Source organism: Amphiprion ocellaris, chromosome 19, assembly GCF_022539595.1.
Source record: "Amphiprion ocellaris isolate individual 3 ecotype Okinawa chromosome 19, ASM2253959v1, whole genome shotgun sequence".
NCBI lineage: Eukaryota > Metazoa > Chordata > Actinopteri > Pomacentridae > Amphiprion > Amphiprion ocellaris.
Window position 1 is genome coordinate 21,858,065 of NC_072784.1, and position 12,550 is coordinate 21,870,614.

Here is a 12,550-nt window from a genome sequence, read left to right on the forward strand (position 1 = left end):
CTTCCTACTTCCCACTTCCCCCCGCGGAAACAGCGACACAGATGGAATGTGTCCCTCTAGCGACGGATTAGTGAAATGGCAGGTGCATTCACTGGGGAATCACAAAGCCTGTCGAGCATTTAAATTGCAGATTAAAAATGTTAAAAAATACATTACGATCCTACAAAATATGATATATTGCTATGCTGTAAATCAAGCTACTCAAACAGTGTATAAAGTGATTACATTTCCTGGACCCTGACTGACATTAAGGAGTAACTTAACACCCCTGAAATTCTTGTTCCTCCAGTGGATCGATTTAACACCTTGCTGCAGTGATGTATGCCAGGATCCTAGGTACCTGTAACGTCACTGTTGGGTGTGGATACAGGTGTCCACACCATAATCTGTATAAAAATACATACAGTCTATGATAGTCTGGCTATACGTGACTGACACCTAACCAATGTGATCAGAGGTGCAATAGAAGACAAATTTATCTTAAAAACGTTACAATGCTGACATGATTTACAGGTGATATAAGAGGCTACCTTACGACAAAACGCATGTGGTGTGAAATATACTGTAAAAATAATCATTTTAAAACCACTTTAACTGTAATTTTTTTTCCACTGTTGCACTGCTATTGTTTATTAATTAGGTTCACTCTGTTTCTTCAACCTACAAAGTGGGGTCTGAAAATTACATATTAGATCTTATTACTTTTTACTGAGAAATGTTGTCAAGCATAACTTAAAATTTCAGTGTGCAGTCACATGTTTTTGAGGTGATTCTACATTAGGCATGAAAGTTCCTTATTTATTTACGCAATTTTATTGATATTTTGGTTATGTTTATGTTTTGAAAAGGCTTGGCTGGGGTACCCAAAAAGATCCCATAAATGGACCTCGTTCATCTGATCTGCTTCAAACTCAACATTGCACTTCCTCGAGGTCCCAGCGACTCACGCCAAGTTTGAAATGGATCGGAAGAACGGTTGCTGAGAAGTTGAAGAACACACACTAACAAGCACACACAGATTTCCTGGTTGAGCAGAGAAGATGGAAGATTCTAGAACTCTGCTGTCACTGAAGTTCTGAATGTGTGTGTGTGTGTGTGTGTGTGTGTGTGTGTGTGTGTGTGTGTGTGTGTGTGTGTGTGTATGTGTGTGTGTGTGTGTGTGTGTGTGTGTGTATGTGTGTGTGTGTGTGCGCGTGTGCGAGTGTGTAATAACCAATGTTGCAAGTATTCATTTGTGTTTGTGTCCAGATGTCCTGAACACAACACACCCTAAATGTATGCAGAATACCTCGATAAAAGAGTTAATTATATATACATAAAATAGACCTTAGATGAAGAACTTTTAAGTGTTGTGGTCTCATCATTTGCTTCTATAGTTCCTCCTGCTGATGGTTTACCTCCTTGTGAATTATTTTATGAAACTATTACTGTCATTGTTAAAAATTGTGTTTGAGCCATATAGCTTAAGCCACTTTAAGACACTGCACTGAGTATTTTCAACATAAATAGTGCACTTGTCTCACTCGATATTTCTCCCATTACCATTGTACAGTAAAATAGCACTGACTTACAGTATTCACAAAGATGCTATAGGCCTACTTAGGTCATGTATGAGTCACTACCTGGCACTTGGAACACTGGTGGCTATTGTTTTTGTGGTGCTGTAATGCTCTCTAAAGTGGCATTGTGTTGCTCTGTCCTCTGCTGTCACAGAGAGAAAGGACAAAAACTGATGGAGCGATGCGTGTCTCCTCAACTGTAATGAAATTTACAGAAAATACCATGGATATTTTTGCAGTTGAAGAAATCTAACTTAGAAAAACAAACGCTGTTTCAGAAATTTGGAAGAAAAAAAATATGTACAGTAACCAAATTCCAAGGCTCTTGAAAACTGAAATTACTAACTACAGCTTTCATTCTCTGTGAACGATCACTTAGTTCAAAGTAAAGCAGCACAGTTTGTGAAGGACTTGAACAATGCCTCATGAATAAAGATGTTTCTACTGTTGCTTGTAACGTCCCACATTACATGTACACACAGAGACTCTGATAGATAGGCATGCACACATACTGTACATACTCACACAATCTAAAGGGTCGATCTGCTTTTTGCTTAACTTTATCTATCAGAATATTTCTAATTCTTAATGAGAATCCTTATCCTTATCCTTATTCTTATCAGTGAATTCTCTGGTATGATTCTAATAAGGAGTAGGAAGTGTTTTCACATCAACTATGGTAATGGTTTAATTGCTGTTATTTGAAGGAAAACCAGGATTTTTATGTTGTGGAAGACAGATAATGTGTTTTTTTTGTCCCTGGTACAGACAGACCAGGATGATGAGATGGAAGATAGGACAACACACACAAACACGCTCCTCAACAATATGGCACCACAGGCAAATGTACACACACCCTCATTGTTCTATTGTTCTTTTCCATTCAGTAGAATCCCTCGTACTGTTTACATAAATGAGTCAAAGATTTTTCTTTTAAAAGTGCTGTACTCAGTATCGTACTATACACTTTGCTCAGTAAGCACATACAGCTGAAAGATTTTTCAAACAACTCTATATGTGTAATCATAAAAATGTAAACACACACCATTTCCCTCAGTAGACGATACAACTTTTATTGTATTTTACTGGCAAACAGAGAAAAGGGTTATTGAAGGATATCAGGTATGAAATATTATAATGAGTTCAATTTTCCCTAAACAGTCTCATGTGGCTTTTCAAAAGAAAAAAAAAAGCAAACTGGAGTAACATTAAATATAAAATAATTACAAAGGAGCAAATTCAATAAGAGGAAAAACGGGTTTGTCATCATTTGGGGTGGATTTGTGGAATTCTTTCAGACATTTTAGGACTTAGACATAACCTTTGACTTGTGTGGCAGGTGCCCTGCGAGGACTACTTTCTCCACTGCTGAAGGTGGGAGAACCTGGGATGCCAGGGGGACTTGACCCCGCATAGAGCAGAGATCCCCCAATGAGGAGCAGGGCTGCTGCACCCCAGCCGATGTAAAGGGCAGGGCCAAGCTCACGCTTGTGAGGAGCTGCCACATGTGGATCATAAAAATCCTTGATGATGGAGTGGGCAGTCCAGCAGACGGGCACAAGGTAAAGGAACCCTGCGATGGCAAAAAGGGCGCCAGAAATGCGAGCAATGCGGGCCTTGACACTGTTTACACCGATGCATTTAGTGCACTTGACTCCTAAGACCCCCAGAGCCAGAGCCAGGCCACAGAGCAGGATGGAGAACACTGTGAGGCCGCGGGCAGCCTGCATGTCACTGGGCAGAGCCAGCAAGCTATCATACACCTTACACTGGATCTGACCTGTGCTCTGCACTATGCAATTCATCCAAAGGCCTTCCCAAATGATCTGAGCTGTCACTATGTTGTTACCGATGAAGGCAGTGACTCGCCACAGGGGGATGGCACAGACTACTAACCCACCTACCCAGCCCACAATGGACATGATCAGGCCCAGCAACTGCATGCCTGTGGTTGCCATGGCGAAGGTGTTGTTTGAATCAGATGGATTTGTCTTTGTTTTATATCAGTCTCTGCTGCACAGGGCCAATGTGTAGTCCCACAAAGAGATGTGACCGTCTATGGTACTAGAAATGTTGTGGTTCACCCCTTGATCCTTTGTCTGTGATGTCGATGAGGTCAGCTTGGGTAAGACAAGAACGGGTATCCTGAGATTCAGAAAACACAAAAACATTGCAACAAATTGAATTATTTTCTTAGTCATCAAATAAGCAGTGCAGCAAAACTCACAAACTCATTTTAAAAATAATCCAGTCTTGGTGTTACTTACAACAGTGAGCTTTACATTAATAAAGAATGAAAGTCTAATGGAGCAAATATTTATCATAAATATTTGGAATCAGGCTGAGAGGCCCGTGTTTAGTGGATTCCAGTGAGAACCACAGAGAATAGGTTTCTTTGACACAGCTGTGGGTGTCGAGCTACGCCTTGCCGGGTGAGTGGATTATCTCAGAAAAACATGAGGAGATTCTGAACACAAGCAGCTTTCATGCAAGCTTGTAGAGTGGGCCAGGAGGACCTGTGTCATCTATTTATCACAGCTCTTGGTATCTACATTTGACCAATTCTGTGAATCAAGCTTTGAATAAACAAAATCAGTCCAGGGGTTGTCTCATGACACAAAACATCAGAGCAATACATTTTACCAAGAAACCCCCATTTAATAGGAATGCATACAATAGATGATCTTAAAGATTTTCACAAGATTTGATGGCAAATTTGATAGATTTGTGTGAATCCTCGAAACAAGAATAATAATAAAACAACCATTCTTCTATTGTGCATAATGTCATAGATATACACTATTTCTTATTTTTCTGTTGTCCACTTGCTAGTAACTGAAGCATTTTCCTTTGACCTTGTCTTTAGAAGTTTCTGTCTTATACAAGGGAATAATTGCAGACATTGCAAAAGAACAGGCTCAATCTCCAACAGCCTTTACACAGGGATAATAGTGGCATAGCTAAATGAACCACAGAATAAGTATTAATATTCAAAACTAATCATAGCATGTCACAAAAGTTCACTATTATTTTTTTAAAAAGACTATTTTCAAAATGTCACTAATGCACTGGATATTATTAAGGATATTTACCTCAAATGAAGTATGCTCCTCCTTGGAGATGATCCACAGGTTAATTTTTGTGATTCGGTCCTTTTCTTGTTTGGAGACCTGAAGTTGTGAGCCCTGAGAATTCAGTTCAGTCAAAAGAAAAGGCCAGAGGGCAGAGGAGGCTCTATCTCAGAGGTCGGGCGAACTGCAGCAGAGAGGGGTGATCAGTTTGGACACCCAGCACTGGACTGGAGATGGGGCTGCCCTCCGAGATGCCAGCGTGAGTCTGAGTGGCAGTGGGCAGAAGCATGCGCTTGTGTGCACGACTGTGTCAGTGTGTGAATGTGTGAATGTGTTTGAGTGTATCTCCCAGTGCCTGGTGTTCGGGCACAATGCCCTGCTGTTCGGCTGTGCCCTCCCTCCCCGCTCCTCGTCAACCTCTGTCCCAACCCTGCAGCCCCACACATCCATCCAACTCAGCAATCCCCTTTTCCTCCTCTTATTCGACTTTGATTCACTTGTTCGTTTATGAGAGCCTTCTCTCTTCTACTGTCCTGCTTTTTTCTTTTCAGTCTGTTTATGGGTTTCATTGAAGTTTTCGAGTGTAAGAGTCAGTCCTTATGCACCCTCTTGTTTACAGTTCTGACAGGGAAAATGTGGTTCGTTGTAGATTGTGAAATGAATTTTTATTATGAATAAATATTTTGAATAGATACAAAAAGTATAAGCATGGCAGCTCTACATATTGTGAAACTGTATTTTGAGGTTCAGATGCTGCAAAAACTAGAACTGATGGTTAAGGGAGATGCATTTTTGCCACCATGCAGGCGACCAGGACTGAAAAACGGATGAAGCCTGTCAGTGAAGGTATCTGTGAAGGTGTGAATGTGGACTCCAGATTCTGCGCAGTAAAAGGACACCCGGCCTTCTGAGTAATCCAGAAACACTCCCACCCTCCTGGGTCGGTGATCTACAGCCACTGAGGTGACGGGAGAGGTGTTGGCAATGAACTGGCCTCCAGCCCTCAGGCTTAAAGTCCAAAAACCATTTGCAGGGCACACAGTGAACTTGCCCTTCCTGTTTATGGACTGCCTGGCAACACCCAGGTTCCATTCAATCTTTTCGCCAACCTCCACCTCCCAGTAGCTCCTCCCACTGCTGAAGCTTTCTTTGGCCAGCACGTTTGCCACACGGTCGAATCTCTTCGGGTGATCTGGTACTTCCTGAAGCTTGTCCACATGCCTCACCTGCTTTCTGTCTTCTGAGACGGCCAGGAAGGGGTGAGCTGTTTTAGCACTTAGGTTGACATCCACTAAGAAAAAAGGGAGGAAATAAAGTCAACAGTAAGTGATAAAGCGCAAACATCTTTGTCATTGAAGGACTGTACAAAGATTGTACAAAATTTACTATATTTCAGCTTTAACAATGGCAAAAAAACCCAATCTTTTGTAAGTAAAAAAAAAAAGCAAAAACTTTTCTAAAATATCTGAAAATACTGCACTAATACAACTCATTCCACTAATAATAATAATAATAATAGGCAAACCACAAAGAATTTAAGATAGTGTAATTTAAATTAAATGTTATTATTAGCAAGGACCACCAAATATTATTGTTGTCCACTAAGTATGACCCAGAGAGCATGCTTGAATCCTCACTTTTGCCAATTTTAATGTGTATTTTTTATTTTCCCCATAAAGAAACGCAAAACTAGGAATTTTGAGTGTTACTCAAAATAACTATTCTTCTTCACGAAACCAAATAAAACTACTCTCCCCTTAACAAAGTGAACATATACATAACCCTTATCCTTTTCCTCCCTGGAATAATTTGTGTACAGGCCCCAATATTTCTTTCTGCATAGACAAAGACTTACCTGTGTATTTCTCAATTCTCCGAAGTTCTGTGGAAGAGTCACAAAAAAGAATTTTTACTGTTATTTCATTTATTATCGTATGCTAATCGATCACCAGTGATAAAAGTGACATTACTCACCAGCTTTGGAGAGTCTGTTGACTTCTACCTTTATTTTTTCCAATACACCTGACAATGCTTTTCTGGTGACCCCAACACAAGGGTCAGTTTCTATGGTAATCTTGGACCAGTCCTTCATCTCAGAGAGCTGTTTAGGCAGAATGATCAGCATTATATAAAATTAACACTTTATCATTATCATCATGTTGTCTGCAGTGGATAAAGATGCTTACCATGGATATCTGCTTTGTGTCATCACTTTGATCACCATTTACAGAAATCAGAGGGTCGGGTCTGCTCATTTCCTTCCTCAGCTCCTCAATCTCCTGTTCGATCTCTTTCATCAGTATTTCCACTCTCTTCTCCTCCTCTCTCTGTTTGTCCTCAATCACTGCAACAACCGCTTTGTGACTCTTCTCCATAGCATTTACGAGGGCAGAGAAGACCTTCTGACTCTCTCTTACCTCTCTGAGGTAGGAACTCTGTTTGGACATCATCATTATCATTTAGTGACACATTTTTACCAATAAGCAAAGATTTTAATTATGTTTTGTTTTATGTATATTATAGAGCTCACCTTCTGAAGCTCAAGAGAGTATTTCAGTCTTTCTATCTTCTGTAGCCTTTCCTGAATCATTTGCTCAACATCTATAACCTGCACATGTGCATCACTGACATTAGCACACACGAATTTTACAATGTTTATGAGATTACATGTGGTTTGAATGACTGACGAAAGAAAAAAAGGTACCATTTCCTCATCTGGTGGTTTCTGAGGTCGGATCTGCCTGTAGTTTTCAGAGACATCTGCCAGAATGTGGTTGACACTGAGATCGGGCCTGTCAGCAAACACTCTCCTACAGTGAGGGCAGTATTTGGACTGGTGTCGTGTCCAGTAGTGGCTGAGACACGACAAGCAGAAGCTGTGTCCACACGGTATGGTCACTGGGCTCATGAAGATGTCTCGACACAGAGAGCACAAAAAGTGCTTCTCAGGGAGGAGGCCGATGGTAGCAGCCATGCTCTGGAAAAGATCATGACATGATATCAACAAAGTAGCAAACAAACCTTTATCCTCCTTTTTTTGTTCAAAGTCATCCATGGCTTAGTTTGCATGTGCACAAGCATTGTGTCTGACTGGTCATTAAGGTAAGACTGGAAAAATTGTAGCATGAGAATTTGTCCATAGAACCCTTAGATAAACAAAAAGAAATAGGGCATCTTTTATTTCATGCAGGTAGCACCCAAAAAAAGATGACATTTTTTGAAAGAAATAAATGCAGTTATGATTTAAGAAGGAGCTTTTGGGACACTATTCTGATTTAAAGTAAAAGTGCTGAAATACACTACTGGTCAAAGGTTCCACAATGCCTTAAATTTCCAGTTTTTTATTGAAATTCAAGTAGTTCAAGTCCAGTGAATACCTTGAAATGGTACACAGGTAAGTGGTGAACTGGTGGGTTCTCACTTACAAATGTAGGTGGTTAAAAAAAAGGTAAGGTTACTGAAAACTGAAGAATAATGTACATTTTAGAATTATACAGAAAGGCCTTTTTCAGGGAACAAGAAATGGGTTAACAGCTTAAAGCTGTTCTGCAGCAATAGAGGTTGATCAAGCCTTGAAAGTTGGTGCTACCAAATTCTACAGGTGTTCCAATTTTTCTTGATTACTTCCAACTCTCTCTGCAGAAAAGTAGTGCTGCAGCACACCGTGGTATCATACCCTCAAGAGCATTATTTGAACAGTATTGCACTGCAGAAAGTAGTGTGTTGCTATGAAAATAGAGAGGAAAAGGCAAATAACAATAGAAGAGAGACAGATCATCGTACAACTTAAAAATGTAGGTCTTTCCTACAGAGAAATTGTGAAGAAAGTCAAGGTGTCAGTGAGTATAGTTTTCTTCACTATCAAAAGGCACTCAGAAACTGGGGGAAACTCTGACAGGAAGAGGTCTGGAAGACCCAAAGCCACAACAGAATCAGAAAACAAGTTTCTGAGAGTCAACAGCTTGGTGATAGGTGACTCACAAGACAACAGATAACATGACAAACTAATTACATTACAATACACAAAACATTAAATTACTCAAGTAAATTTTGAAGATTATTTTCTTATTGTCACTGTGCATGGAATGTGGGTTCCTTGAAATCAAGGTCACATAAACTAACAGAGAACAGTAGCAAATGAGTCAAGAATGTTATGAAAAAATATGCAGTCAAACAGGTAGCAACCACTACTGTATTTCTTGCTAAAATGTACTAGAATCAAACAGTAACATATCAGAAAATGTAAATACTCTACTCAAGAACAAGTACCTTGAAACTTTGCTGAAGTGCAGTAATAGAATAAATGCATTAGTTACCTTCTTTTACTATATGTTGTAAAAAGGTTTTCTTTTGAAGCTACATGCTGTAAATTGAACAAAAAGTTGGAATTTGAAATCTGAGTTGATTTTGATGAATGTATATTAACATTCGTTCAAATATTCAGTCACAAGTACTAGTCATTAATCATGTAAAGACGGAGCATTTACACAGAATTATGCGACAGAAATATTTTAACCACAGATATGCAGCTTTTCCGGATACCTCAGGAAAAAAGGAACATCGTGTTCTTGAGCAGAATGATTTTACCCTCACATTAAACAGCATAATGATACACAATGTGAAGAATGCGATTGTGCTGTACTGAACAAACACTGAACCCTTCCTGCTGATTGTTCCCTTCCACTGTGTCTCCTTTACAGTCACCATTAAAGACATTTAGATTCTTTGTGTTCAAGGTCGGATTGAGAAACAGATAATGGAAGCACTTATGTAAAGGATGTGATGTAAAATATGTTGTCAGGCAGCTAGCAACCAAATAGTTTGTTACATCATTGGGGAAATGCAACTCAATACAAAGCAGAAACCACTAAAATCTTAAGGTTGTTGATTATATAACGTGCAATTTCTTTATTGTCCTCACTTAGGAACCAATGTTAGATGATGCAACATGATCATAAAATGATTTAGAGGACTGGTGACTCAGACACTGGAGAGCTTTTTAAAAGAGCCTTTTAAAAGTTAAACAAAAATGTTAAAAGAAACTTAGTAAGGTAAACGTGATCTTACTGAAGTTGATCTTCTCAGACAGCACTGTTGTCAGTCTGTGCTGCTTCTTTTTCAGTTTGAGGTAACAATCCGTAAAGACTGCCCTGGGTTACAGTCAACAGGTGCACTAAGGTATGTGTGTGTTGCCGAAGAACAGGGTAGTGCTTCAGACAATGGCATGCTCAGTGGAGACTCCGCCCTCAATGTTATATGAGTTACACTTTAACTAACTCACAGTGCGACACCAGGAAATGCTGAAGGTTGAATGCACACAAAGAACCACATCTATATCACAACTGCAAAACTGTATTTATTTGTAATGGTTACAGTTTTAATCAGCTATGGGATTTTGTTTAGGTTCAGGTGCCAAAATTGCATCATACTATGCAAGACTCCAAGTATAACATATAGAGGATATTTGCACAAAAACAGGAAAATAGGAACAAACTTTTCATTTCAGCCTAAAGGTACACAAACATCCATTTTTAATTTGATATCAGGTAGGTAAGAAAGTTACCTGAGTGAAACTTAAATACAAAAAGCATATGGTGTAAAGTTTGTCTTTTCTTTTTTCTAATATAGTCATCGGTCAAACCACAGTGTCATGTCCTAGGAGCTGCAAAGAAGCGATTGATGAAGATGGAGTTGAAGTTGAGCCTGGCAGGTGGAGCCACTCTGTTCTCTATGTGGTCTATTGCCACCTGTGCAGTTCCCCCTCCTGATCCACCCACTGCACCACCAATCAAACCATAAAGAACCATCCCTCCCGGTCCCTCTATAGACCCAACCAGTGCACCCAGAACCGCCCCCACAAAGAAACCAGTCCCCAGTCCTCTTGCTAGGGAAGTTCTGACCCAGCTGTTGTCGATCTCTGCCTTGGCTCGGATCTCTGCGCTGATATTGGCAGTATAGGCATCCTTCTGGAAAAACAGATCCTCCTCCACATATTGCTTTTCCATCTCATCCCATGCCTTCTCTATCTCTGCTGCCTTCTGCTTCCTGAGCCTCTTTTCCTCTTTCATCACGCTGTCCTCTGCCTTCTGGAAAGTCGTGCTGGAGAAGTAGGCCCCTGCGGAAGAGGCAACCATCCACTCTATCTTCTGCAGCAGCTCTCTCTCCTTGCTTCGGTCTCTCCAGTTCTTCCTGAAGATGTGAAAGCGTCCGCTGTACTTCTCGATGAGTTCTCTCAGATACCAGTCTATCTTTCGCACTCTGTCTTCAAGTGCAGCTTCCTCCAGATTACCTTCATAGGCCAGCAGAACCATGGAGTGTCGAAGGCACTGCCTCCCAAAGCGTTCCTTCATCAGTCGAGCGGTGTTAAAGTCGTTCAGGGAGATATCCTCCATATCAAAGGCAACCAGAAAGGCATGTGGACCAGGAATAGACAAGCACTTAGACCTTCTCAGTTCCATCTTCCTCTTGGCCTGAGATATATCCTTGTCATAGATGTTTGGTGCGTTGATCACCACTACTCGTCTACCGGCAAGCTCTCCAGTGCTCTTCATGCTGCCAGAAATGCTGGTGACATCCTTGGGAAACTCCTGTCTTCCAAGTATGGCATTGGTTAGTAGGAACTGTGAGGGTCCGCTGCTACCAACCACCATGAGCCTCAGTTCTGTAGCAGATGCTGCGAAAATGTATTGACGGAAACATTTTATTTTCACACTACAATTTTTTTCAGGTAGATGCTACTGACAACTGTCAACAATACCAGCTCCATCTGAACTTATTTAAACTACACAGTTGATCAATGGATCCCTGTTTGGTGTCCTTGTGGCATTATGTAACTGTTTGCACAAGTGCAACATGGTGTTCCTACCAGTGCAATAAAGTTTTTATCGGTGAGAGTCAGGTTTATTATACGGTTCTGCATTTATAGCTTATTCAGGATCTTGCTGGGTACTTTTTTGTTCAATTACTGTGCCGGTTGATGTTGCACAGAGTTGTTAAAATTTGCACCATTGCTCCAGACCAATTTGCATTTGGAGACAATAATGTATAGCTTATCTTATTGTATCTTGTCTCCTCTTATCTCATCTTAGTGTCAGCAACACCACTAGAATGCAAAAATTAGTGTGCATTTGTTCACACGCATAATGTATACAAAATGTAAACACAAAAAGTAAGAATGAATTTCATTATTTTTCATGTTGGGGACAGAAAAAATTTTTTGAACTTACCCTTTGTATATATTGTATTTTTGTGCATGCATGTGCACAGCTGATGCATCCAGTTTTTATTTTTGTCATTTTCAACATTAAATTCTTCATTCTTTGCATTACTGTGTTATATATGGCAAAATATCATATATCTTTACATAACTTATACACTATTATGATATATTGGGGAAGTATTGCAGTTTTTGGCTTTCTTTGTTTGTTAGATAGACAAATTAGCTTTTTCTTTTCTTTCTTTCTTTTTTTTCCGTGGAAATCTAAAGTTCAATTCTCTTTCCCCACTTCAGTAAATTTCACACAGCTCCATATCTGATAAACAGCTTTATATATATACCACCTTTGTAATGTGAGTAAAGTTCAAGCTGGTAATATTTGCAGCACTTATATAATAAATCTCGCAGCTTACCTTTCTTCCTCATCTCCATTTGGTAGATTTGCAGCACAGATTCACTCGCTTATTGTGAATTATTGTAGAGTTTGCATCTTCTTAGTCTCCCGTAGTCTGAAGTATCTCTACAGCACTGTGTAGCAGCTTCCCAACATGCTTGTATGTATTCAGTGAAAACATGTCCTAATGTGCCTCTCCTCTCTCTCTCTGTGCCTCTGCTGATTAGATAATTAGGTGCCCGAATAAATATTTAGTGGAAAATGTCCTCAGGGACACAAGCTAGCAGTGTGTGCGTTCAAATTTATTGAC

At 40.0% G+C, this 12,550-nt stretch overlaps 3 protein-coding genes across 4 annotated transcripts; all 3 read right to left on the minus strand.

Annotated features, from left to right (window-relative positions):
- Positions 1 to 2,612: 2,612 nt before the first annotated feature.
- Positions 2,613 to 5,258, minus strand: cldnk (claudin k). The gene is made up of 2 exons (XM_055005219.1): positions 4,652 to 5,258; positions 2,613 to 3,704 (listed from the first exon to the last, which is right to left on the minus strand). Exon 2 carries the CDS (start codon positions 3,515 to 3,517, stop codon positions 2,870 to 2,872), a length of 648 nt encoding a protein of 215 aa, XP_054861194.1. The 5' UTR covers positions 3,518 to 3,704; positions 4,652 to 5,258; the 3' UTR covers positions 2,613 to 2,869.
- A 15-nt stretch (positions 5,259 to 5,273) lies between these two features.
- On the minus strand, positions 5,274 to 9,843 carry btr02 (bloodthirsty-related gene family, member 2). Of its 2 annotated transcripts, XM_055005218.1 has the most exons (7): positions 9,698 to 9,842; positions 7,335 to 7,607; positions 7,161 to 7,238; positions 6,817 to 7,065; positions 6,605 to 6,731; positions 6,486 to 6,512; positions 5,274 to 5,921 (listed from the first exon to the last, which is right to left on the minus strand). In XM_055005218.1, exons 2-7 carry the CDS (start codon positions 7,602 to 7,604, stop codon positions 5,377 to 5,379), a joined length of 1,296 nt encoding a protein of 431 aa, XP_054861193.1. In that variant the 5' UTR covers positions 7,605 to 7,607; positions 9,698 to 9,842; the 3' UTR covers positions 5,274 to 5,376. The 2 variants fall into 2 exon arrangements, with proteins under 2 accessions (XP_054861193.1, XP_054861192.1); XM_055005217.1 differs by having other exon boundaries at positions 7,161 to 7,607; positions 9,698 to 9,843.
- Positions 9,844 to 9,966: 123 nt separating this feature from the next.
- On the minus strand, positions 9,967 to 12,550 carry LOC111572150 (GTPase IMAP family member 4). The gene is made up of 2 exons (XM_023275693.3): positions 12,260 to 12,550; positions 9,967 to 11,303 (listed from the first exon to the last, which is right to left on the minus strand). Exons 1-2 carry the CDS (start codon positions 12,276 to 12,278, stop codon positions 10,279 to 10,281), a joined length of 1,044 nt encoding a protein of 347 aa, XP_023131461.1. The 5' UTR covers positions 12,279 to 12,550; the 3' UTR covers positions 9,967 to 10,278.

What these genes read in the sequence shown, in the direction of transcription:
- btr02 (XM_055005217.1), bottom strand. Translation starts at nt 7,604, where the DNA reads ATGGCTGCTACCATCGGCCTCCTCCCTGAGAAGCACTTTTTGTGCTCT. An exon ending in CAACAGACTCTCCAAAGCTG is followed by an intron (nt 6,513 to 6,604) that starts GTGAGTAATGTC and finishes ACTCTTCCACAG; the next exon opens with AACTTCGGAGAATTGAGAAA. An exon ending in GAGAATTGAGAAATACACAG is followed by an intron (nt 5,922 to 6,485) that starts GTAAGTCTTTGT and finishes CTTTTTTCTTAG; the next exon opens with TGGATGTCAACCTAAGTGCT.
- cldnk (XM_055005219.1), bottom strand. Translation starts at nt 3,517, where the DNA reads ATGGCAACCACAGGCATGCAGTTGCTGGGCCTGATCATGTCCATTGTG.